This window comes from Bombina bombina, chromosome 6 (assembly GCF_027579735.1).
Source record: "Bombina bombina isolate aBomBom1 chromosome 6, aBomBom1.pri, whole genome shotgun sequence".
Lineage (NCBI taxonomy): Eukaryota > Metazoa > Chordata > Amphibia > Anura > Bombinatoridae > Bombina > Bombina bombina.
In genome coordinates this window covers 946,618,852-946,645,586 of record NC_069504.1, presented here as the reverse complement: position 1 = coordinate 946,645,586, position 26,735 = coordinate 946,618,852, and the positions used below count along the sequence as shown (strand labels likewise).

The following is a 26,735-nucleotide window of genomic DNA, read 5'->3' as shown; positions in this document are numbered from 1 at the left end:
TAGAGAGAGCAAAAGAAGGGGGATAGAGAGAGCAAAAGAGAGGGAGAGAGACAGCAAAAGAGAGGGGGAGAGAGCAAAAGAAAGAGGGGAGAGAGAGAGAGCAAAAGAGGAGGGATAGAGAGAGCAAAAGAAAGGGAGAGAGACAGCAAAAGAGAGTAGGAGAGAGATAAAAAGAGAGGGGGAGAAAGAGAGGGGGAAAGAGAGCGCAAAAAAGAGGGGGGAGAGAGAGAACAAAAGAGAGGGGAGCAAGAGCAAAAGAGAGGGGAGAGAGAGAGCAAAAGAAAGGGAAGAGAGAGCAAAATAGAAGGAGAGAGAAGACAAAAGAGAGGGGGAGAGAGGGGAGAGAGAGGGTAAAAGAGAGGTGAGAGAGAGCAAAAGAGAGGGAGAGAGCGCAAAAGATGGGAGAGAGAGAGAGTGCAAAAGGGAAGGGGGAGAGAGAGAGAGCAAAAGAGAAGGGAAAGAGAGCAAAAGAGAGGGGGAGAGAGAGAGAGAGCAAAAAAGAGGGGGAGTGCGCAAAAGAGAGGGGAAAAAATTGAGGGGGAGAGAGAGAAAAAAAGAGAGGGGAGAGAGAGCAAAAGAGAGGGGGAGAGAGAGCCTGAAAGAGCGGGAAGAGAGAGCAAAAGAGAGGGGGAGAAAAAGAGCAAAAGAGAGGGGGAGAGAGACAGCAAAATAGAGGGGGAAAGAGAACAGCAGAAAGGGTAGAGAGAGCAAAAGAGGGGAATAAAGAGAGCAAAAGAGGGGGGATAGGGTGAGTAAAAAAGAGGGGGGAGAGAGAGAGCAAAAGAGAGGTGGAGAGAGAGAGCAAAATAGAGGGGGAAAGAGAACAGAAGAAAGGGTAGAGAGAGCAAAAGAGGGGAATAAAGAGAGCAAAAGAGGGGGGATAGGGTGAGCAAAAAAGAGGGGGGAGAGAGAGAGCAAAAGAGAGGTGGAGAGAGAGAGCAAAAAGAGAGAGACCAATAGAGGGGAGAGCGCAAAAGAGGGGGATAGAGAGAGCAAAAGAGAGGGAGAGAGACAGCAAAAGAGAGGGGGGAGAGAGAGCAAAAGAAAGGGGGGATAGAGAGAGCAAAAGAGATGGAGAGAGACAGCAAAAGAGAGGGGAAGAGAGAGCAAAAGAGAGGGGGAGAGAGAAAACAAAAGAGAGGGGGGAGAGCGCAAAAGAGAGGGGAGAGAGAGAGCGCAAAATTTAGGGGAGAAAGAGAGTGGGGAGTAAGAGAGAAAGCTAAAGAGAGGGGAGAGAGAGTGAAAGAGAGGGGGAGAGAGAGAGCATAAGAGAGGAGGGGGAGAGAGTAAAAGAGAGGGAGAGAAAGAGCTAAAGAGAAGGGGAGAGAGAAAGCAAAAGAGAGGGGGAGAAAGACAACAAAAGAAAGGGGGAGAGAGACATAAAAAAAGAGGTGGGAAAGGGAGCAAAAGAAAGGGGAGAGAGAGCAAAAGAGGGGGGATAGAGAGAGCAAAAGAGGGGGATAGAGAGAGCAAAAGAGAGGGGGAGAGAGAGAGCAAAAGAGAGGGGGGGAGAGCAAAAGAGAGGGGGGAGAGAGAGCAAAAGAGAGGGGGGAGAGAGAGCAAAAGAGAGGGGGTGATAGCTAAAGAGAGGAGAGGAGCGAGAAAGCAAAAAAGGGAGAGAGAGAGCAAAAGAGGGAGGATAGAGAGAGCAAAAGAGAGGGAGAGAGACAGCAAAAGATAGAGGGAGAGAGAGCAAAAGAGAGGGGGAAAGAGAGAGCAAAAGAGAGGAGGAGAGAGCAAAAGAGAGGGGAAGAGAGAGCACAAAAGAGAGGGAGGAGAGAGAGCAAAAAGAGAAGGGAGAGAGAGCAAAAGAGAGGGAGAGAGACAGCAAACCAGAGGTTGAGAAAGGGGAGAGAGAGAGCAAAAGAGAGGAGAGAGCAAAAGAGAGGGGGGAGAGTGCAAAAGAGAGTGGAGAGAGAGCACAATAGAGAGGGGGGAAAGAGAGGAGGGGAGAGAGAGAGCAAAAGAGAGGGGAGAGATAGCAAAAGAGAGGGGAGATAGAGCAAAATAGAGGGGGAGAGAGAGAGCAAAAGAGAGGGTGAGAGAAAGAGCAAAAGAGAGGGTAGAGAGACAGCAAAAGAGAGGGGGGAAGAGAGCAAAAGAAAGGGAAGAGAGAGAGCAAAAGAGAGGGGATAGAGAGAGCAAAAGAGCGAGATCAAGAGAGCAAAAGCGAGGGGGAGAGAGAGCAAAAGAGAGAGAGAGAGCAAAAGAGAGGGGGGAGAGCGAGAGCAAAAGAGGAGCGATAGAGAGAGCAAAATAGGGGGGGATAGAGAGAGCAAAAGAGAGGGAGAGAGACAGCAAAAGAGAGGGGGAGAGAGCAAAAGAAAGAGGGGAGAGAGAGAGAGCAAAAGAGGAGGGATAGAGAGAGCAAAAGAAAGGGAGAGAGACAGCAAAAGAGAGTAGGAGAGAGATAAAAAGAGAGGGGGAGAAAGAGAGGGGGAAAGAGAGAGCAAAAAAGAGGGGGGAGAGAGAGAACAAAAGAGAGGGGAGCAAGAGCAAAAGAGAGGGGAGAGAGAGAGCAAAAGAAAGGGAAGAGAGAGCAAAATAGAAGGAGAGAGAAGACAAAAGAGAGGGGGAGAGAGGGGAGAGAGAGGGTAAAAGAGAGGTGAGAGAGAGCAAAAGAGAGGGAGAGAGCACAAAAGATGGGAGAGAGAGAGAGTGCAAAAGGGAAAGGGGAGAGAGAGAGAGCAAAAGAGAAGGGAAAGAGAGCAAAAGAGAGGGGGAGAGAGAGAGAGCAAAAAAGAGGGGGAGTGCGCAAAAGAGAGGGGAAAAAATTGAGGGGGAGAGAGAGAAAAAAAGAGAGGGGAGAGAGAGCAAAAGAGAGGGGGAGAGAGAGCCTGAAAGAGCGGGAAGAGAGAGCAAAAGAGAGGGGGAGAAAAAGAGCAAAAGAGAGGGGGAGAGAGACAGCAAAATAGAGGGGAAAAGAGAACAGCAGAAAGGGTAGAGAGAGCAAAAGAGGGGAATAAAGAGAGCAAAAGAGGGGGGATAGGGTGAGTAAAAAAGAGGGGGGAGAGAGAGAGCAAAAGAGAGGTGGAGAGAGAGAGCAAAATAGAGGGGGAAAGAGAACAGAAGAAAGGGTAGAGAGAGCAAAAGAGGGGAATAAAGAGAGCAAAAGAGGGGGGATAGGGTGAGCAAAAAAGAGGGGGGAGAGAGAGAGAAAAAGAGAGGTGGAGAGAGAGAGCAAAAAGAGAGAGACCAATAGAGGGGAGAGCGCAAAAGAGGGGGATAGAGAGAGCAAAAGAGAGGGAGAGAGACAGCAAAAGAGAAGGGGGAGAGAGAGCAAAAGAAAGGGGGGATAGAGAGAGCAAAAGAGATGGAGAGAGACAGCAAAAGAGAGGGGGAGAGAGAGCAAAAGAGAGGGGGAAAGAGAGAGAGCACAAACAAGATGGGGAGAGAGCAAAAGAGAGAGGGAGAGAGCACAAAATAGAGGGGGAGAGAGAGAACAAAAGAGATGTGTGTATATATATATATATATATATATATATATATATATATATATATACATGCACTAGATTCCTAGGTAAATAATGGCATTTTTTAGACAAAAAGCAGTATAAAATCCCACCTTTTGACATAATGCTTTGCAAGAGTTACCAGTATGTCCAGTATGTCAGTACCAGACTTTTACTCCATTTCTCCTGCAAAGCTATTGCCTGAATCACCATAGACGAGAGTCTTACTATAACACCAATAGCTGCTTACTATTACTAGAGTCTTTAATAACACCAATAGCTGCTTACTATTACTAGAGTATTTAATAACATCAATAGATGCTTACTATTTTAATGGGATGTATGAGGTTAATGGGATGAAAATAGTTTCTGAATATTTGGTGGAATATTAGATAAAGACACTCGCATTTCATCATCAAGCATTTTTAAGCTTCCACTTCCTATCCATATATCAAGAGCAGGAACAGAAATGCACTACTGGGAGCTAGCTTCAAAAAAAATCCCAAACACTTTGACTTCAGCTCAGCGTAGTGTTTAAGCTGCTGCCCTCAGAGCTCTGTGAGACCGAATGTCTACTGCCAGTGCTGCAAACACACTGCTGTCCCACTCACTGACTACACGTGCAGTCACAAGCCAATTAAGGAGACTACACGTGCAGTCAGGAGCTAATGTACCGCCAATGGGAATAGTTTCAGTTCCCGCTAAGCTGCACCAATAGGTTAAGATGATCTTTGACCCACTAGGTAATCAATCACGTGTCAACAACGTGATATGCATAGCAGGCAGACGGAAAGTGGGAAACCAAAAAAAAACATTTAAAAAGAATTTAAAAAGTATTTACTGTAAGCGCACAAGTGCGAAATAGTGATCCACTCGTAATTTGGTACTCTTTTGTGTCTTTTTATTTAAGACTTTTATGTTTTAATACTATCTAAGTTAATTTGTACAATCATCTTGTTATCAATATTACAGGAAAAAAAATATTTTTTCAATATTGTTAGTTGTTTATAATATTTTTATTTAATATTTTTCTATACGCAGAGTGCCAGCTCACTAACAGAAAACAGAAGCTGCCCAGTATGGCATCCTTTACTGGCAGTTATAAAGCAAATACCCACATTGCATATGAAACACAAAGGCTATTGAAATGAGTTTCAAGCTATTTACAATAGTTGTTTGCATTTGAACATTATAAATGCTAAATATTTCTATTGGTGGGTATAGAAGCTTCAGTTTTGGGGTGCTATAACAAAATGACAAGCATTGTTTGATGTTATCACTATAGGTCATAATTTAATACAAAATATTCACACTTTTCTTACTAATTTATTTTTTGTGGTCTTATCTCTCATTCGTTCGAGGTTAGAACCAACCTTAACACCCCACTTTTGCTTAAGGGTTTAAGGTTGCTGGTGGGGGGTCTGGTCACATGATCTGAGGAGTAACCTGAGCAGCATTGTGCAGTAGTGAACTGGGCAGATGAGCATAGTCTGTTTGGCAAATCAACCATAGACCCACTAGAACCAGCCTATGCATTTAGGCTTCATTTTCACTGTTCATTTGTTAAAGAGTGATTTCATTTAACATTTTTTTATATATCAGAAATTAAAACATGTTTAATTACTATTAAAAAATGTTATTCATTAGCAAAATTAGTACTGGTTTTACGGGGATATTTAAATAAGCATCTTGATATTTTACTCATAATTAAACATTTAAGAAGGATTTCATTTTTGAATTATGTTCCTTTAATGTAAGCATTGAAAAATGTCACTAAAGGTGAGACCAACGATTCATCCAGTTTGTCATCTTTCAGACATAAACCCTTTTCAGCATTCCCTTTTCTCCATGACTTTTTCTCTTTTTTTCCACCTCATTGCACTCTCTTTATCCCTGTCGTATGTTTCCTTGTTTCCACTTTAATTATCTACTTTATTCTGTCACTTCCATCTTGGGGTATCTTTTCTCAGTGCTAGTGGTTATTTCTCTCCTTTTATGATTCTGTCTTTTTGTATTCAACTGAATATATTTACTATGGCAAAGAGCCTAGTGTTTTAACAATGGGAATGTCTTATTGGTGTGCTAACAGAATGACTGTATCTTGGCATTCAGTGTGTTTTTTAAAAATTACACCATTGCTGTAAATGTTGGTCATCACATAAACAAATTAGCCAGCTGTGCTACACATTAGTTAGCGATGGAGCCATAGACAGATATATGTGAATAATTAATAAAGATTTGAGAGAGAAAGTGTTGGAGAGGACACAGAGAGAGAGGGGGATATAAAGATTGATAGATGATAGATGTATAGATAGATAGAGATATATAGTGAGAGAGAGTGAGAGAGAGAGAGAGAGAGAGAGAAAGAGGAAAGAGAAAATTGTACATAGAATTATCCAGTTTCGTTCTGTCAAATTAATAAATCTATTTGCAACCAAAAGTAGCAGGTTCTCCTGAAGTTTTCTGAAGTGTATTCTTGTATGCTTTCTTGAATATGATGAACGTTTGGTCAAACGTTTTGGGGTCTGATTATTGTAGGCTTGTTCCGTCAATTGGAACCTTGTAACTCTTGACTATGATAAATAGGGGCCAGTACAATGGCAGAAATCCTAGCACTGCATCATCAGTTACTGGAAACCAGTGACAGGGAGATGATGGAGGTTACAGAGTGACCTGTGCGCATGTTGCAAGGCTGTTCTCCTGCAGACCAAGTGGGGTGGGGGGGGGGGGGTAGAACAACAATTGTTGAGAGGCCTGGAAAAAAAAAGTTTTGCCACTGGACCAATATCTTAATAATAATTTACTGTAAATAAATAAGTGGGACTTATTGTAACAGGGTAAGATAAACTGCAATGTTAATTGGTAAAAGCTGTTCTAATTTAGGCTTATTACTCCTGCAGGTTTTCCCCAAAAATAAAAGAAGCGTAAAGTACAACCTATATATTGAGCTCCATTTATCAAACTGTAGAGGCAGCTTGGAAATTAGAAGCAATGGCCCTTAGAGATGGCAGACATAAAAATCCCAGGCTCATAGACTCATAATCCTTCTCTAGTTAAATTTGGTTTTATGAGAGCAGGGGATGGGCTGGACCTTAAAGGGACACTAAACCCAAAAAAATTATTTCACAATTGAAGTAGAGAATACAATTCTAAACAACATTCCAATTTACTTCTATTATCTAATTTGCTTCAGTCTTTAGATTTCCTTTGTTGAAGAAATTGCAATGCACATGGGTGAGCCAATCACATGAGGCATCTATGTGCAGCAACCAATCAGCAGCTACTGAGCCTATAGAAAGTGAAAGCACCCAGTCCAGCTCCAGTGTGGTAGGGTAAAAGGATTCAGCAATGTATATCAAGAGAACGAAGCAAGTTAGATAATAGAAGTAAATTAGAAAGTTGTTTAAAATTGCATGCTCCTTCTTGAAAGAAAAAAATTGGGTTCCATGTCCCTTTAAAGGGACATTAAACACTAAATACATGTTATAAGCATAGAATGAGGTTATTCCAACCTCCCTTTAGTCAAGGGTACTGCCACATTGAAATGACTATATTCCAGTGCTAACCTGTTTACACATGTGCAGCAACTCAGATATCTGCAGTGTAACCTATGGTCCATAATGGCAGCACCCATGATTAGAGGGAGGTGCATGAAATTTATATAGTGTGTGTGTTGTGTTTGAATATTATCACATATGAAGCGTGCTATATTTATGTTCTTGAGAACGAAATGCTTCTTGATATAATTAACATGTGCAGGTCAATTACAAGTAAGTACATTGTGGATAGTCAGTTTGTTCTACTAGTACTAACAATAAAGATAACAGAATTTTTTTTTATAAAGCTGACTTGAACAGACATGGCCTGGGTGAGTTGGCTGTAAGATTAGATTTTACAACCTACTTTCCTTTAGATAAATTCCAGCATGTAGACTGTTCTTCGAGTTGGCTATTTCATTAAACCAAGCTGGCTATTTCATCCTACTTCAGAAAACTATCAACTTGGGCCAATTCCACAGCTATGTATATAAAAAATAATAGGCACATGTGTAGAATAAAAAACTTGTATTAAATATCATATTATTTTGTTCTGAGTCATATAACTAATATAAGCAGACAATTTATTGAATAGAGTGGCTGTTTAGCTTCTGGAATAGAAAAAGTGAATGTACTCCAACCTAAGTAGGTAAATTATCAAATGTATACAATAACATTCTATAAATTACATCTGAAAGTCTAATATTCCCCTATATCAGTTTTATTTAATACTGTAATATTTCTACAGCATTCAAGTTGGTTGCCATAGCAATGCAATGCACTGGGATAAGCTTTTGATACCATTGGTTAGGCTGCATTGCTTGAAAAATAAGATCTTAAACAGGTATGTTAAAAAAACATCTTTTAAACTTAATGCATCAAAAAGACGTCTATATTGTCTATTGTATACAACTGAACTAAAACATTCAAATAGTAAAAATAAATTAAATCACCCTGTTAATATATAATCTACATGTCTGTTATATGAATTATATTTTTTTTAAATATGGGTTATATATGGATTGATCAGAATCATTATTAAGATTAAAGAAATTAATAAAATATAAACACATTGGTGATAATCTTAAAATATTGTTTCCATGGCCAGTAGTTTTGTCAGCAACTGTACTTCACCTTGTCTTTCATAAGCAGAGCTGAATATGTAGTTCTGCAATTTAAAACTACTAACCTCTTTATGTTTATTGGGAATGTAATTCAATAAATAATGCATGCTGTTTTTAAGTTAAAAGAGGTTTCTTGGCTGGAGATGTACAATAATAAGCTGCAAATTTAACAGAATATTACAGATCAGATGAGATTGCATTGAGCCTAATTTACAAGCTTTCCAGGATTAAAACTAAGACTCACCTTTTATCATAACACAAGAATGCTCTTAGAAAACAAGTTATGAAATGAATATCTGCAATACCAGTTTGGCTCACTGCACAAGACAATTTTATAATGGAAGAAATTTGATTTTTTTTTTTTTTAATTTTAATTATTGATTTTTTTTTTATAATGCATGTTTTGGAAATTGTGGCCCATCAGGTTTCTCTTAAAATTGAAATAGCTCATTGACTCCACCACACATAATGCAGATATCAGTTCCTAAGTATTGGCCTTAGTGTGGAGAGACAGATAAGCAAGTTTACTCTTCCTACAGGTTCAGTCTATTTAAATGGGATTAATCTTGAGAACAATGGATAGTGTTTTTAAAAAGCAAAGTCAGATGTTTTAAGTACAAAAATAAACCTAAATAATGCTTTTTTTAAGTTGTATTATTTTGATTAAGCCACTTAGGAAAGGTATTGAGATCTTTTTATTCTGGTCTATGTACTCCATGTGAGAGAGCCTGATCATCTAAAGCTCTCCGCTATGATGAGATTATATAATAAGTCCATCAAACAGTTATATAAAGGCAAATTTTAGCTTGGGTTCTGAACGTGAAGCAGAGGTGAGAACATTAATATATAATGCTTCAATAAAGGCCACAAAGTTTTGCTGTTTTCTCTCCATGCTGGCGAGCGTCATGAAAATCGGGCCCTCAAAGTCCACGATACTGTACCGCATTAGTAAAACAGTAAATATAGATGTTTACTATCTACATATTTATTTCTTTCTTTTACGGTTATTTTTATGGATAGAATTTCCATGAGATAAGCATAAGTTTAAAAAATAAAAATGTTCTTTCTTACAGTTTAAACATTCTGCTAGTAAGCTGCCTTCAAGAAGAAAGTTGTCATTATGTCCAAAGTAGTAGAAAACTGATAGTATGCTAACAATTTATTCTAGTATATAACATCTTCTTTTAGAAAGTGACATTTTAAATGGAAAATAAAGTGAAAAGTAAACCTTCATGAGTCAGACAAAGCATGCAATTCTAACCAAGTTTCAAGTTTACTTATATAAACTAAATTGCTTCATTATATTGGTAACTTTTGTTGAAAAGCATGCCCTAGGTAAGTTCAAGAACAGCAAAGCACTTTTGGGAGCTAGCTGGTGATTGGTGGCTGTCAATATATGCCTCTTGCCATAGGCTTACCCAATATGTTCAGCTAGCTCCCAGTAGTGCATTTCTGCTCCTTCAAAAATGGATACTAATGAATGAAACAGACAGAAGATGTATATTGTAAAGTTGTTTACAATTGTATGCTCTATCTGAATCTTTTTTTTTTTTTTTTTAATAATAATTTTTATTAGTTTGCCAAACAAAAGTTGACAAAATAGTATATGGCATTTTAAAAAATAAATGAACATTGCACAATGTACAATGAGATAACAATTGTAGCTGACTGCATATGTAACATGTCCATTCCATCTCCGGGGATATACCCAATGGACAGCAGTCCTATAAATCATTTCCACTTGTGATGGGCCCTTATGGACCCCGTGATATTAATTATATAAAAATGTCTCTGAAGGGAAAAAAAAATGCCACATTGTGTGCTAGGAACTGGAAAACCAATTTTAACAATCTTAATTATAATAATAAAGAACATATAAAATATAACATAAGTAGTAAACAAAATATAGATATAGAGAGGTATGTGTTTTTATTAACAACAGTTATTTGCTTGCATGTTATTGCCTATGAGAGGTCTAGTTATCTTAGAGGGTTAAGATCTTTCTGATATCTCTGTTATAGGGGTCTATCTTTTGACTTTAATAGAGTTTCCCAGTAAAATCTCACATCCAGGAAAATATCTAGTTGGTTTCTCTTATAGTACCCATACTGCTCTAGAGGGATAGTATTTGTAATTTTAGAAATCCACTGCTGGGTGGTGGGTATTGAGGCTGATTTCCAATGTTGGCAATAAGGGACTTGGCGCTATTTAGGCATATTCTTATCAAGATGGTACTAATCTTGCAGATAGCTCAGCATGCTAAGGCACTATGGTTGAGCTCTGTAGCAACCCAAGGGTTGCAGGTTCGATCCCAGGTGAGGTCCACTCAGCCTTTCATCAGAGGTCGATAAAATGAGCAGCGCCTTGAGACCCTTATGTGTGATTAGTCGCCCTTTACAAGTAACCAATACATACATACATTTGGGATTTTGGTTTAGCAAGGCCACAGTTGGAGATAGTGTGAATCCTGCACCACCTATTATTTGTAGTGTCTGCTCTACTATTCTCCAGAAGGGACTGATTTTAGGGCAATGCCACCATATATGTGCCATGGTCCCTGGTTTGTTGCAGCCCCTCCAGCATGTTACCGTGGATAAGGGGTATATTCTATGCAATCTATGTGGGGTGAGGTACCAGCGCATGAGAATCTTGAAATTCATTTCAATGATTCGAGTGGAGGTGGAGGATCTACCTGTGTTATTAATAATATGTATCCATTCTTTCTCCTCCAACTGGAGTCCTAGGTCTTGTTGCCAGTGTATGGTGTAAGGTGGGAGAGTGGGCTGCTTCGCGGTTTCGAGTGTTCTCTTAGCAAGCAAGAGGGTGCCTTTATATGGTGATGCCGTCAGCTGAATCTTTTTTTTTTTTTAACAAGATTTAAAGAACATTGTACTTTCAAACTATTTCAGCTTTAGTATACTGGTATGTATTAAAGGACCACTAAAATAGAAATTTTACTTTTATGATTCAGATAAAGCACTCATTTTAAACAACTTGCTAATTCATTTATCTAATTATGCAGAGTCTTGTTATATGCACACTTTATGAGGCACCAGATCCTACTGAGCATGTGCAAGCATCACAGATAATATGTATATGCATTTTGTGATTGGCTGATGGTTGCCACATGATTCAGTGGGAAGAAAAATAAAACTAACTTTGAAATTTGTCTGAAAAAAAAATCTGCTTCTCATGTGAAAATCAAACTAAGTGTACTTGCATTGTCTATTTACTATGCATTGTTATTATGTAATTATACTGTATTTAGTGGTCCTTTCAATTGTTTTACAAATATCTCCTTTGTCATCTGAAAAAGTTGCTTTATTTGTCGAAACCAACACCTACTGGAAATTTAAATGTTGGTTAATGTAAAGCTATGTAAGCAAGCGACAACAGCAGAAATCAACTTCCCATTGGGAAGTTGATTACAGAGCCCAGCCCATTAAAAAGGGTCTTCATGCACCATATTTAAATTAAATGAACTCAGCTTTTCAGCTGAGAAATTTTTTAGTTTATTATCAGAGTGTAATTTCTAAGACAAATACAAAAAATTGGGAAATTCATGGCTTCTCCTCTCTCTTAAAAGGACCGTAAAAATAAAAATTAAATTTACATGATTCAGATATTTTAAATATCTTTCCAACAAACATATATTATCTAATTTGCGTTAATATTGGTTATAGTAAAGCTATGTAAGCAAGATTCAACAGCAGAAATCAACCTCCCAATGGGGAGTTGGTTACAGAGCCCAGCCCATATGAAAGGACGTTACTGAACCGTATTTGAATTCAACTAACTCAGCTTAACAGATAAGAAAATTGTCATTTTTATGGCATAGTGTAATTTATCAGATAAATGCAAAAAAAATGTAGAAGTTCATCGCTTCTCCTCTCTCTTAAAAGGACTGTAAAAATCAAAATTAAATTTCCATGATTCAGATATTTTAAATATCTTTCCATTGTACCTCTATTATCTAATTTGCTTTCTTCTTTTGGTATAATTTGTTGGAAAAACATATCTAGGTAGGCTCAGCAGCAGCAATGCACTAGTGGGCGATAGCTGCTGATTGGTGGCTGCCTATATATGCCTCTTAACACTGGCTCACATGATGTGTTCAGCTAGCTCCCAGTAGTGCATGTGATGTTATAGTCATCTCGATAACATATGATGATGTCACCCAAAAATAATTCTAAAAGTTTGAAAAAGCTTTGAAAAGTATAATTGATTTAAAGTCACATGAAGGTCAAAATTAAACTTGTATAGGTCAGATAGAGCTTGCAATTTTATGAGATTTTTCAATGTCTTATCAAATTTGCTATTGTCACTGAGATCAACTATGTGTTTATTTTTTGCAGTGGTTAAACTCATAGTTATTTGAGATTAATTGTGCAATAATAAAATGTTCTTACACATTAGGACATTTTCTTTTTGTACTTCCATGTCTTTTTAAGTTGCATATAAAACAGTTTAAATAATAATATCATCAACATAATGCACAATAATCTATCCCTTATGACCCACAACAGTGAAATAAATTAATTATAAAGATTTGCCTAGCAGCTTTTGTCTAATAATGCACCTCTCTCTATTAAAATGGTGAAAGCTTAACCTAATTCCTTTATCAACTCAATAGTCAAAGGAGTTGAAAATTGATTTGCCTTTAACTGTAATCTTTAATTACATGGGTACCATGTAAAAATCTATGAAACTGTACCCACGCTCTTCCCCCAATGCAATTAACCCTATCTACAACCTTACCGCACTGCAAACTGAACTTAAACCGATGTCTCGCTTGAACACAGAAAAAAATAATGTTTAAAGCTATTTCTGGGTTCTTACTTATATCTTAGAGTCCAGAAATGACTTAAAATTAGGGAATGTTTTGAAACAGTCAAAAAATGTAATTAATTTTAACACATTTGTTTGTTCGTTTTGAATTTAAAATGTTTGTACAACATTTTTTTAATGTAACAGTATTTCTAATGCTCTCTTTAAATGTAATTTTTGAATTATGCAATATTTGAAATAGAACTATTCAAATTGCTAAATTTGTATCTATTATGTATCAATTTACTAAATTCCCTACCACCTGACCTATTGAACTTCTGAATGGCACTTATTGTATCAAATGTTAACATTCGAAATTTCGAATGACGATATTCAATCTAATTATGTAGATTTAAAAACGAAAGTAACATTTGAAAAACAAATTTTAATGGATTTTCATTCTTATCAGCATTCGATTGTCCAAAAAGAATGTCCACAGAACTATTTATTCTACCAAATGAATTACACTTTCAGCACATTTGTCCATCCCTTCTTAAAATGTTTTCTTTTCCTCTGTTTTAAGCATATGTGTTACAGACAATACATGTTCAGCAATTTTCTAGATTGTTGTAATCTGATTAACCAATCAGAACTGTGAAAGGTTGTGTTCATTATTAAAACTGAGCCTACCCATTCTTTTGATTGGTTAATCAGTATGAATTGGTAAATTTAGAAACGGGTGATGTACAGATAAACATTATATGCAAGTTGGGGTTGCTGTAGTGGAGAAAATTTGTGTTGATAAACTGGGTTATCAATTAAGATTGATGGGGTGTGATAGCAGTTAGAGATAATAATTGTGGGAGGTTATGAGTAAGCAAATGGAGAATTATTTATGTTGAATTGTGCACATCAAGCTTTAGGCTTCTTTAAAGAAACACTATGCTAAAGAATATTCTATCATCCATTTGAACTACCATGGTGACATTAGTATTGACTGAATAAAAATGCAGTAAATGCTGTTTAAAAGAAAGCTAGCATACCAGTATCATTTGGTACAAACAGGAAGTACCTATCTACCTATGAAAATGAGAAAGAAACTATTAGCGAATAAGCAATGGCAGGACATAACAACAAAGGAGGGGGTGCCCTAATGGGGGATAATCTATAATCCTAATTATTATAAAAGTGACTTAGTCAGTCCTCTATAGCCGTCAATATAGGCAAGATATAAATATATATCACACAACCTCATAAGAGAAAGATGGGGTGCTAGTGTAGAAGACAATAATCTAGTCTAAGAATTGTAGCATCAAAATAGATATGATAGATATAAAACACAACCTCCTAAGAGAAAGACAAAGATAGAATGGTATACAATAATAATAAGCAGGTGATTAGACCTAGATAAGCAAACTCTCAATATGGTGTGTACATTGATTGAACAGTGCACTGGATTATATAATATAAAATCATATAATGAAAAAGTCTCTATTGATATAAAATGAGGAATCACTGAGGTGAAGATCAAGGCGGCTATCTGTAGAGATCCAGGCCGGGATCCAAAGCAGCAATCTACAAAGACAAGAGAAGACAGATGCGCCACATGGCCCAATATTGTTTGGTCCAAAATGTATTGATAGATGTACAAAGATTGAACTCACATTTGTTTAAGCACCTCAATTAGTGCTATAGAGACAGTCTGGGATCTCTTACAGTAACCCAGGGGACCAACCTCCGGTAATGGTGTGATGTCTGTATCAAAACGACATAAAGAGACACAGGTGCCTATATGGCCTAGTATTGTCTTGACAAGGTGATCAATGTGATAAGATAGAATGGTACTCACAATAGTTGTAGCATCTCCTTTGATGCTATAGAGGCAGGATGGGATCAATGTAGTCACCCACCAGACTTATGCATAGGCCCACTGGATACAGATGGAAGTCAGGACCACCAGTAGTCAGGAAAAACCAGGATAAGAGCCCCCTCTCAAACAGAGGGATAGAAGGCAAACAAACAAAATGGTAGCAAGTGTTCAGGATATAAAAAAAGTTTTATTAAAATAATAAAAGCAGGGCAACGCGTTTCTCAGCTCTAGGCTGTTTCATCAGGCTTCATAAAAACATTTGAGAACACTTGCTATATATACACCATAAATCTAATTAGTCTTGATCAAAACCACATGATAATAGGAGGAGTCTAGGGGGCCATTGAAACCCTATTGGCCCATTGTGTTGCAATTGATATAATACAACCTCTGTCATATATGGGATATAATGAGTCAGTGAAAAGTAAATAAATAATATAATAATAGTAAAAACTCAGGCAAACATATATCATAACATATAAGAGCGGTGGAGTTTTTTCTAAAACAACATAGCAACTATGACCCTTTATTAATAGACTATATCATGAGGGTATTAGATTTTCTTCTGAGCCACAACTTTTTTAAGTTTGAGGGTGAGTACTTTCTGCAGAGACGTGGGACCGCCATGGGGGCCAAATTTGCCCCTGCCTATGCTAACATCTTCATGGCATGGTGGGAAATATCCCACGTCTATGCAGAGAGTAACCCCTTCAAAGGCTATATTAAAACGTACAAACGTTATATTGATGATTTACTGATTGTCTGGACTGGTAATGAACAACATCTGACGGACTTTATCCAATATATTAAACTAAATGATTTAAACTTACAATTCACTTTCCAGCATGATACCATACAGATTCCCTATTTGGATCTCATCCTTCAGGGTGAACCCAACTCTGGAAAGGTAGTCACCAGTTTGTATAGAAAGCCCATTATGTCTAATGCATTGCTACATGCACGTAGCAATCATCCCAAGCACACAGGTTTCGGATTAGCCAAAGGGCAATTCATACGAATTAAACGTAATTGCACCGAAGAGGCAAATTTTCTGCAAGAAAGTGAGATCCTCAAATCTCAACTTCTAGCAAGAGGATATGCAACTAAAACCGTCAACAGAGCATTCCTTGAGGTCACTAGGATGAACAGGTGCAGTATGTTGGCCAGTAACACTAATGGGACGCGACCGAGAACTTTCGATCGGTCAGCACCCCTTTTTGTGACGACATACAGCTCACAATTTGACCAGATTTGCAACATAATAAACAAACATCTGCCTATCCTGTCAGCAGAGGATAGTCTCAAAGACTATGTCAGCAAGGGCTGCAAATTTTCAGCCAGAAGGGGTTGCACACTTTCCAACATACTATCTCCTAGCATGCTAAAAAAACAAACCACAGTAGCAAGCAGTTGGCTTAGTGTCAAGGGGCACTATAAATGCCATTTCTCTAAGTGTATTGCATGTGGTCACACCAGAGTTACGAAAACTTTCCAGTCGAAAGTAACTCAGAGAATGTATGACCTCCTGAGTTGCACCAACTGTCGCTCGTCCAACGTTGTTTATCTTGTGGAGTGCACATCATGTAAAAAACAGTATGTAGGGTGCTCTACTAGGGAAGTACAGTCGCGTATAAGAGAGCACCTCAACAATGTTGAGAATGGTGCTGAAGTATCAGACCTTGCTTGGCATTTCATCAGTGTGCATGACAAAAATGTCAAAAGCTTTGTCTGGCAGGTCATTGAACAGATCAGGAGCCCAGAGAGAGGAGGGGACACCACAAGTAAATTGATGTACCAAGAAGCATTCTAGATATTCCAGTTAAAAACTAGAAAACCCCTTGGTTTCAATATTGAGGGAGACGTTATTAACTTTTGGAAAAGAATCAGATAAAGGCTGTAACAATTTAGTATGTGTCACAATATTTCATGCATACCAAGCACATAGCTCTATTGATTAGTATCTTGTAAACAAAGTTTACTTATGGATCTATTTCGAATACACAAGAGTGGTAGCATAGTTTACTACATACAACAAAGTATACTAGCCATTTGGGAAGATATAATATCAGCAACGGCTAATATTGTCTATCTTTATCACTTATTTCTTTGTATATATTTGTCTTCTTATCTATAGAGCTGCACTGTACAATGCATAGTTTAGTCAGTCCAAATCCTGTGTTTAAACAGTTCAAATTGAGTTTACTGAGTCCTGCAATGCCTAGTTAAGGTTATTATTAATAAGTGCTAACAAAGTTTTAGGGTACCAATTGAAGCTTAAGATAGCAATCATCCCCAATAGTTAGCTCTAGCCAGGATAACCAGTTACATGTTAGCAGTTAATATGCTCCTTATGCCCTGACTGTCTCTGATTGTTAGAAAGTGTTTTAATTCATTGTATATGTCTTTTACAGCTTATACCTACAAGATGACACTATGAGTGTATTTCTCCCTGGCTAGAAAGAAACTACGGTTGCCTATACAGTTCATCTCTTAGGTGAAACTTAATGTGGTAATAGATTCAGTCTATGTTTACTTTGTGAATTTATATGTATTAGTTCATTTTGTATACATTGGTAACAATTGATCTAGTGTAACTAATCAAATCAACTTGTCTAATAGGGGAGTCAAAAAATTCAATCTATCAATGCCCATTATTGTGATACTCACCATTTAAAACTGACAGCTGCTTTTAACCTGTGACCCTGAGCACTTGCTATTTAAGCCAGTAGCTCCGGGTCACAGACATGTCTATGAGTAAGGCTATTCCCTAAGCCGAAACGCGTAAGACACTTTGTCTTAGTAGCTGTCAGGCTCGTTTTTGTGGATTTTAATGTTCAAAAAATAAAGCTCTAATCTTGATTTAATGCAAGTGCCTTGTAGTCCTGCTTGGTCTTTTGCTACATAAACATATATCTCATTAACATTTTGCTTACAGAGCTCAACAAAAGACATCTCAGAAAATAAATAAAACCATGAACTTACATATCACTGATAACTGGCATTCAATAATACACAACAGTTGGTCTAAGACAATTTCAAAACTAAAAACTGAAAACTGAATGTGTACAGATATGAATACACCTAATATATATGACCATAATGTATACTCACTATTTCATATGTGAACAAGCTATGACCTCTATGACATGACTGTTTTTTAACAAATATATACCCACAGTGTTAGTTAATAAAATTATTCGAATTAACTAAACGTGGTAGAACCCACCTTAGTAGATCGTGTGGTTCTTTGATTGTGTGACACTTACTTACAACTTGATCTATATGGATTAATATATTGAAACATTGAAGCTGTTAGCACACTGTTATAGTGGCTACATAGTTGGCGTGTTGACATGCTCATTGCGCATGTCTTAGAAGAGCGTGTCATTCAGATCAAATTCAATTTTGTAATTGGCGCGGGTAGTATGTCAAAATAGCCTAAGGGGATGCAAGTCTAGACTGTGACTAGTCAGGAGTATACAAGACTATCGTAAATTATATTCAGACAATATCAGCGTTTAAAATTTTCACCTTGATCAGAGGTACACCACTAGACACATTTACTGGTATCACTCGAAACAATATACTGTGTGAATCAAAGCTTTCTTAGCCAATAACGGCTAACCTATTTGAATGTACGCCCATTGGCTCTGACGTATAGCCAAGTGATTGGACGCATGTAGTATATAGATCAAGTTGTAAGTAAGTGTCACACGATCAAAGAACCACACGATCTACTAAGGTGGGTTCTTTCACGTTTAGTTAATTCGAATAATTTTATTAACTAACACTGTGGGTATATATTTGTTAAAAAACAGTCATGTCATAGAGGTCATAGCCTGTTCACATATGAAATAGTGAGTATACATTATGGTCATATATATATTAGGTGTATTCATATCTGTACACATTCAGTTTTCAGTTTTTAGTTTTGAAATTGTCTTAGACCAACTGTTGTGTATTATTGAATGCCAGTTATCAGTGATATGTAAGTTCATGGTTTTATTTATTTTCTGAGATGTCTTTTGTTGAGCTCTGTAAGCAAAATGTTAATGAGATATATGTTTGCCTGAGTTTTTACTATTATTATATTATTTATTTACTTTTCACTGACTCATTATATCCCATATATGACAGAGGTTGTATTATATCAATTGCAACACAATGGGCCAATAGGGTTTCAATGGCCCCCTAGACTCCTCCTATTACAATGTGGTTTTGATCAAGACTAATTAGATTTATGCTGTATATATAGCAAGTGTTCTCAAATGTTTTTATGAAGCCTGATGAAACAGCCTAGAGCTGAGAAACCCGTTGCCCTGTTTTTATTATTTTAATAAAACTTTTTTTATATCCTGGACACTTGCTACCATTTTGTTTGTTTGCCTTCTATCCCTCTGTTTGAGAGGGGGGCTCTTATCCTGTTTTTTTCTGACTACTCGTGGTCCTGACTTCCATCTGTATCCAGTGGGCCTGTTCATAAGTCTGGTGGGTGACTACATTGATCCCATCCTGCCTCTATAGCATCAAAGGAGATGCTACAACTATTGTGAGTACCATTCTATCTTATCACATTGATCACCTTGTCAAGACAATACTAGGCCATATAGGCACCTGTGTCTCTTTATGTCATTTTGATACAGACATCACACCATTACCGGAGGTTGGTCCCCTGGGTTACTGTAAGAGATCCCAGACTGTCTCTATAGCACTAATTGAGGTGCTTAAACAAATGTGAGCTCAATCTTTGTACATCTATCAATACATTTTGGACCAAACAATATTGGGCCATGTGGCGCATCTGTCTTCTCTTGTCTTTGTAAATGGCAGGACATTTCTATCGGCCAATAGGAATAAGTATTAAGTATGCTACCAAAACAGCTGTGTTCTTTGCAATTTAAGTTTCAACAGCTTTTACTTTAAATTTTTCGATGCAAAAAGTAATTTTTGTCCATTGAAAGCTGTTGTGTGATGGCTAAATGCAGTTCTATTGCAGTTTTCAGGTGTTCATAGTACATATATTATAATGAAAGTCAAAAGATGGTATCATTATTATATGTAATAGCAGCTCCAATAGAAAATATTCATTTTAATATTACATGGACTTGGTTCAGTGCATGAACCATTGAACTTTACCATTCAAGAATCATAGCTGGCTAACTGCTATTGATTGCCATAGTGTTATCCCTATGCTGTAACTCTTTTGCTATAAATAGAATCTTGCCCTCTACATTTGATGACTGTCATTGCACATAGGCCCAGCAATTATGCTAAGCGACAAAAAAACAAAAAACTGCAGTAATAGGAAAAGTTAAAGGACCACTCAATGCATAATTAACAAGTGTATTATAAAAATACAAAGCAATAACACTTACTCTGAATTTCAAATAGGCAGTAGATTTGTTTCCTCCCATTTTACGGCCCCCTGCATCATGTGACAGACATCAGCCAATCACAGACTAGTATACATATACTCTGTGAGCTTGTGGACATGCTTAGTAGGAACTTGTTCCCCAGAAAGTGTGAATATAACAAGATTGTTCAAAATTTGATAATTGAAGTATATTGGAAAGTGTCATAAAAGTTTATTTTGACTTGAGTGTCCCTTTTAATAAGATGAAAAGCAAGAATTATGTATTTGTATGAATGTATTAACACATGCAAAATAAATTTTAAATATATGACAAGGCTTGCAGTTGCGGCAGTGGAATGATCTGCTTCTAAACATTGATGTGAAGTCATACTATATTAAAAGAACAATGCACCAAGCAGCTGAGAGTTATTTTATTCAAAGTATCAGCAGGAACACCATTTCAAATGGGCTGATCTCTTTCTTTGCTACCCCACACTTGGAGTTTAATCTCTGTTGCTGCTTTTTTTGTTTACATAGCTTTTCTATAGCTAATAGTTCTGTTATGACATTTTCAGTATAGGTGGTTTCAACAGGAAAAAACTGCTATTTCAAGTAACAAATTAAATGTATGGGAGCTATTTATACATTATTCAACACACTTCATATAATAGATTGGGTAATTGAAAAGGGGAGACAAATGTATTTAAAAGCGTCTCTAACTGTACGCTTCCTAATGTCAAACACACATGACGGCTAAACATCATATTTGGAAAATTAAGACTATTACAACTGTATCTGAAACAAATCATACTTAATCCCATTTAATCCTGGTTGTAACAAAGCAATGCAGAAATAATTCCCTACTAGCTTTAACATGTAGCGGACATTTTTTTTCTTAAAATGCACCATGTTTAATAGGTCAGCATACTTCTAAAAAATGTCACTGCACTTCACATCTGAACTTTTTGCCAATCTGTCTATTTAAATGGATCGATAAAGTTTTTTCTTTCTTATTAATACTGTAATTTGGGTGAAAAACCTAACAGCAGTTATGTCTCAATAGAGATATCATTGATTTTCATATGGATTTTTGTTCTGTTTAAAACAGTGAACAATTCATACTTTGCCTTGACATGTATCTCCAATGTTTTACTCTCTTTGAATCATCTAGTAGAGTTGTTGCTCAGAATTTGTTGAATAAAAATATTATAGAGCGGTCATGAAGCATTAAAGGGACAGTCTAGTCAAAATTAAACTTTATAGGGCATGCCATTTTAAACAACTTTCCAATTGACTTTTATCATCAAATTTGCTTTGCTCCCTTGGTGGTATTTTTGAAAATCTAAACCTAGGTAGGTTCAAACTGATTTATAAAACCGTTCAAAACTGCCTCTTAGCTAAGAGCATTTTGAAAGTTTCTCACAGTTAGACAGTGCTAGTACACGTGTGTAATACTAGATAACACTGTTCTCACTCATGTGGAGTTATTTAGGAGTCTGCACTGATTGGCTAAACTGCATGTCTGTCAAACGTACTGAGAGAAGGGGGCAGTCTGCAGAGGCTTAGATACAAGGTAATTACAAAGGTAAAACATGTATTAAAGGACCACGAACCCAAAAATGTTTTTTTCGTGATTAAGATAGAGCATGACATTTAAATCAACTTTCTTATTTACTCCTATAATCAACAATTTCTTTATTCTCTTGGTATCTTTATTTGAAATGAAAGAATGTAAGTTTAGATGCCGGCCCATTTTTGGTGAACAACCTGGGTTGTCCTTGCTGATTGGTGGATACATTCATCCACCAATAAAAAAAAAACTGCTGTCCAGAGGTCTGAACCAAAAAAATGCTCAGATGTCTTCTTTTTCAAATAAAGATAACAAGAGAACAAAGACAATTTGATAATAGGGTTAAATTAAAAAGTTGCTTAAAATTGCATGCTCTATCTGAATCACGAAAGAAAAAATTTGGGTTCAGTGTCCCTTTAATATAACAGTGTTATTTATGCAAAACTGGGGAATGGGTAATAATGGGATTATCTATCTTTTTAAAACAATAAAAATGATGGTGTAGACTGTCCCTTTAAGGAGGCATGCACGTGTGCAAAAAGGAAATACAGTAATGTATCATAGCATTTTATTATTGCACTACTGCTTATCTATACTTAAGCAATTAGCTACTTCAATAGAGTTAAAAGCATAGTTGAAGACAGCTCCGGAGCAGCAATGCATTACTGGGAGCTAGTGAAACACATCTGGTGATCAAATGGCAAAAGAGAAATGTGTGCAGTCACCAGCTACTCCTGGTGGCGCAACGCTGCTCTTGAGTATATGTAGGTATGCCTTTAAAAAACTGATACCAAGATAACAAAGAAAATGTAATAATAGAAACACATTGAAAATGTCTTAAAATGGCATGTTCTACTTGAACCATGAAAGTTTAATTTATAGTTTAAAGGGATATGAAACACCATTTTTTTCTTTCATGATTCAAAGAGCATGCAATTTTCAGTAACTTTCTAATTAACTCTTATTATCAAATTTTCTTCATTCTCTTGGTATCTTTATTTAAAAAGCAGGAATGTAAGATTAGGAGCCGACCCATTTTTGGTTCAGAACCTGGGAAGCTCTCGCTGATTAGTGGTTAAATAATGATACCAAGAAAACAAAGAAAAATTGATAAAAGGAGTAAATTAGAAAGTGTCTTCAAATTGCTTGCTCTATCTGAATCATGAAAGAAGAGCTAGAGGCGGGTTCCATGAAACCTTACCTAAATCAGGGCTAGTGCCACTGGACATTTTTAGACATAAATTTGTATCTGCCCCTTGAAGCTTCTAAAATACTAAATGCAGGCCCTGTGTGAGAAAGTTGTCCATAACTAGTTTATAGTAATAATTACACACTTCTGTACAAAATAGATGTTTTTAAAAACATTGAAACTATCAGTTTGTTTAAAAATTTTGTATCATTTTAAAGTCCTTGAGAAAAAAACAAACAAACATTGGGTGCATTTATGAAGCAACAAGATAAAAAGCGTCAGTTATAAGACCGCTGCTTTCTAATCCATCTGCCTCCTTAAAGGAAACAGACTTAAAACATCCTATACTGATCCATCCAAGATGGCTGACATTCACTCCTCCTGCCCAAGGGATGGGTTCTGAACAATGCTGGCAACGTATCACTTGTTTGCCTGTGGTCTCATAAAAATGGCCCTTATTGTAACTTCTCTACTGAGGCCAAATAAGGACAAATATACGACAGTAATCAAACAGCCACTGTGCAGAATGTAGCAGGATTAGGATTCTGGGGTATGCACTTCCAATGTTCATGGGAATTGGAAAAAACAATAAAATTACAGGAAAAGCAGCCAAAATGAATCATGAAATCATAATGCAAAATTCTTTAATACTCATATTTAAACATGATATGAGGCTTTACATTTCCTTTTTAACTAGTTCATTTAACCATGTGTTTATATATATATATATATATATATATATATATATATACATATACATATATATATTTTCTCGTCACATTAACTCTATATTAAAATTGATCTGAATAGCATATGGATAATTAAAATACAATTTAAATAATTGTAACACTTTTATATCAAATTAGTATTAAAGGGAACACCTGTATTATTTCATCCTCTTTTGTCAAGTACAGGTTATTTATGATTACTGTAATATCATAATAACTTACTCTATCATCAGAAATGGCAGTCATGAAGTCTAAAGGGTTAGCCAATCAATGGACTTCCTGTTTTTAACTTTCGTACATGCACCTTTAAATATTCGCATATGTAACATAACATTAAATAGATTGTTTTCTCAAATTAAGTCTAATAAATTATGTTGAAAAAAACCCCAAAACATTTAATGTATATAACATATCAACAGGAGCATTTAATAGGCAGTAATTTATTATCAAAACATACATCTAAATATCCACCAATTATATATTTTATTATTAGAGAAGCACATGAAAGAGTTAAATGAAAATAATATATCAAGTACCAAAATTATTGTCAAGATTAGCAAAACTATATGTAAAGTAATAAGATAATATCTTTCCTACCCAGCATAAAGCAAAAAAAAAAGCAAAAGATTAAAAATAATTACAAGTAAAATAACTGAATCAAGTAAATTAAATGTCATAATCAATCAGTTTAATATTGTCACACATAGAACATTTGTATATAATTTGATTACATGCTTTTTATCTGAGATTTAATAATAATAATAATAATAATAATAATAATAATAATAATTTAACATTTCAGGAAAATCAATTACAGTTTGAATCTGGATATACTACATTTATTTTCAAACTTTAATAAATGTAAAATATATTGAGATTGGTTGTTTTTGTTGCTGATTGCATGTTTCTTGAGACATATAATATATATTCATGTATAGAGTTGATTGAATTCCAGAATTTAATAATAATAACGATAATAATATACTAAATACCATCGCTAACTGTTAAAATAATGTTTTTTTTGTGTGTTTTTTTGTGTTTGCTATTGTAATTTGTCTGTCGTCTGCAGTGCAACACATATGTCAGCAGGGGATGCTCTTGCATGAAGCAAACAAGTCAAAAGCTGTTGCCTGAATTTCAACTAAGTGATCAAAGCTAGTGTACGTTAGAGATGGTATAGTAACGCTCTCAATAGATTTCTTAGCGTGAGGCATGTTGCCACTGATATACAACATAAAAAATGACTGTTGAATTAAATAAGGATTGGCATACTTATATTGGGATCCAGTAGCTTTGCTATGTATATGTATATGTATATATATATATATATATATATATATATATATATATATGTGTGTGTGTGTGTGTGTGTGTGTATATATATGTATACATATATATATATATATATATATATATATATATAATCTGCTGCCATGTCAAGTCCCTGCCTGCCTGACAGATGACTCGATATGTGTCCCTCCTGTGTTGTTTCTCTCTTTCTGCAGAACATGCTATTCTAAAGGTCTGCTGTTTAAAATAATGACACTTACTCATCAACCAGCATTTCCATAGAAATAGTGACATTACTCACCATGTTGACTTCTGATACCATGTCTATGCTGGCAATATCTATGTTCATGCCAACTGCCACAGGGGCACCTGTAAAGCAACATAACAGTCCTCCGTGAGATGTCTAAGAACTTAACACTTTCCTGCCTGTTATTGATTAGGTCAAGGAATGCTTAGTGTCATTGAACTGAATTTCATGGGCAAGTTGGATTTTAACTTTAAGGATACTAAGCACAAGCACAAAACCACACAAATATCTGCATTATGTGTTTGTATTTATATGTATTTCATTAAGAAGCCCAATGCACCTTAGCATAATTTATTTTAAATACAAAGCTTTTGGGCAACATTGTTTTAAAGACACAAATCATTTTTATAAAGATGTCATGCAGTCATGCTGTGCAATATAATTATACAAGACACTGACATTAACAGAGTAAATATTACATTTGTTATACAATGTAATCATCAAACTCTTGCAAAGTATAGTCATTCACAACGGTGCAATAGCTTAAGATGGATTCAAATCTATACACATCAGATAATGAATGCATTATGTGTGATGAGACAGTGGAATTTAAAAATAGACTTAAAATGAATGTAATCTACATGAGTTTATCTGAAGTAGCCTGAGAATGGAGTTTAATTAAACGTGTGGAACTGATCGGATGGAATAAACCAAATCCTAAAATCTCTGCAGATTTATTTGAGATAAAATTATGTAAGGGAAGCATTACAATGGTAAGAAAATCAGATTAAGTTAGGTTCTGGTGTGGAGGAATTATTGTGATCACACACACCATACACTTAAATATCATGAACCATCTAGCCTGTCTGTAATAGCATCTTCATTTAAACAAATTACCTCCAAAATCTGGCCTCAAACGGATGTCATAGCCTTTCAAGAGTCTATCCACAGTCTCTTTAACCAGTGACATATTGCTAGGATCATTGACACTAAAAAATAAAAAATAAAATGAATGCAACCCATATTCCATATTTAACATATTTTTCAGATCTCAGCAGACACTATAGCATTACGTTCTATACAAAGTGATAGAAAGGGTAATTCTGTAATCACTTACCTTTGTGCACAGACCACTGCAATAATAACTGGAAATGACCAGATCCCAACGTAACCCCTTTTCTTCATTCTCAACATCCCTTTAGCTTTTTGATATGATTTAGGATTTCAGAGAAGAGCAGAGAAGATATCCAACTTATTCTGGCCAGTGCAGTAATTCTAAAGTGCTGCGCATGCGCACACCTCAGTACAACATCAAAAGGAGCAGTGTTCTCTTGCTATAGACATAGGCACAAACAATAGAGGGGATGGGGGGGACAAGTCCCCCCTCCCCAACTTTTAGACAGCCTGAGATGACCCTCCTCCCCTGCTAATTGACCCCTGCGGCTCAGAAGGTTTGTAAGTGTATTTAAAGCTGCTGTTCACTTGTCCCCAGTTCTGTCTTTGCAGAATGCAGGCAGCAGCTACTTCTGTGTGTGCTGCTGCTGATGCTGACACGGAGGCTGATGTGGGAGTGGAGGAGGGGGTGTGGAGAGATGAACAGAAGCTTTCA

General features: G+C 36.3%; 1 protein-coding gene across 2 annotated transcripts in view; it reads right to left on the bottom strand.

The window, feature by feature from the left end:
- Window positions 1-26,320, bottom strand: part of GABRB2 (gamma-aminobutyric acid type A receptor subunit beta2) — a 633,978-nt gene extending 607,658 nt beyond the window's left edge. For both annotated transcript variants that reach the window (XM_053718585.1, XM_053718586.1), the window contains exons 1-3: window positions 26,244-26,320; window positions 26,024-26,115; window positions 25,181-25,248 (exon numbers count right to left, since the gene is read on the bottom strand). In XM_053718585.1, coding sequence (XP_053574560.1) covers window positions 25,181-25,248; window positions 26,024-26,115; window positions 26,244-26,320 — 237 coding nt within the window. The remainder of the gene's footprint in view (window positions 1-25,180; window positions 25,249-26,023; window positions 26,116-26,243) is intronic.
- Window positions 26,321-26,735: the final 415 nt, after the last annotated feature.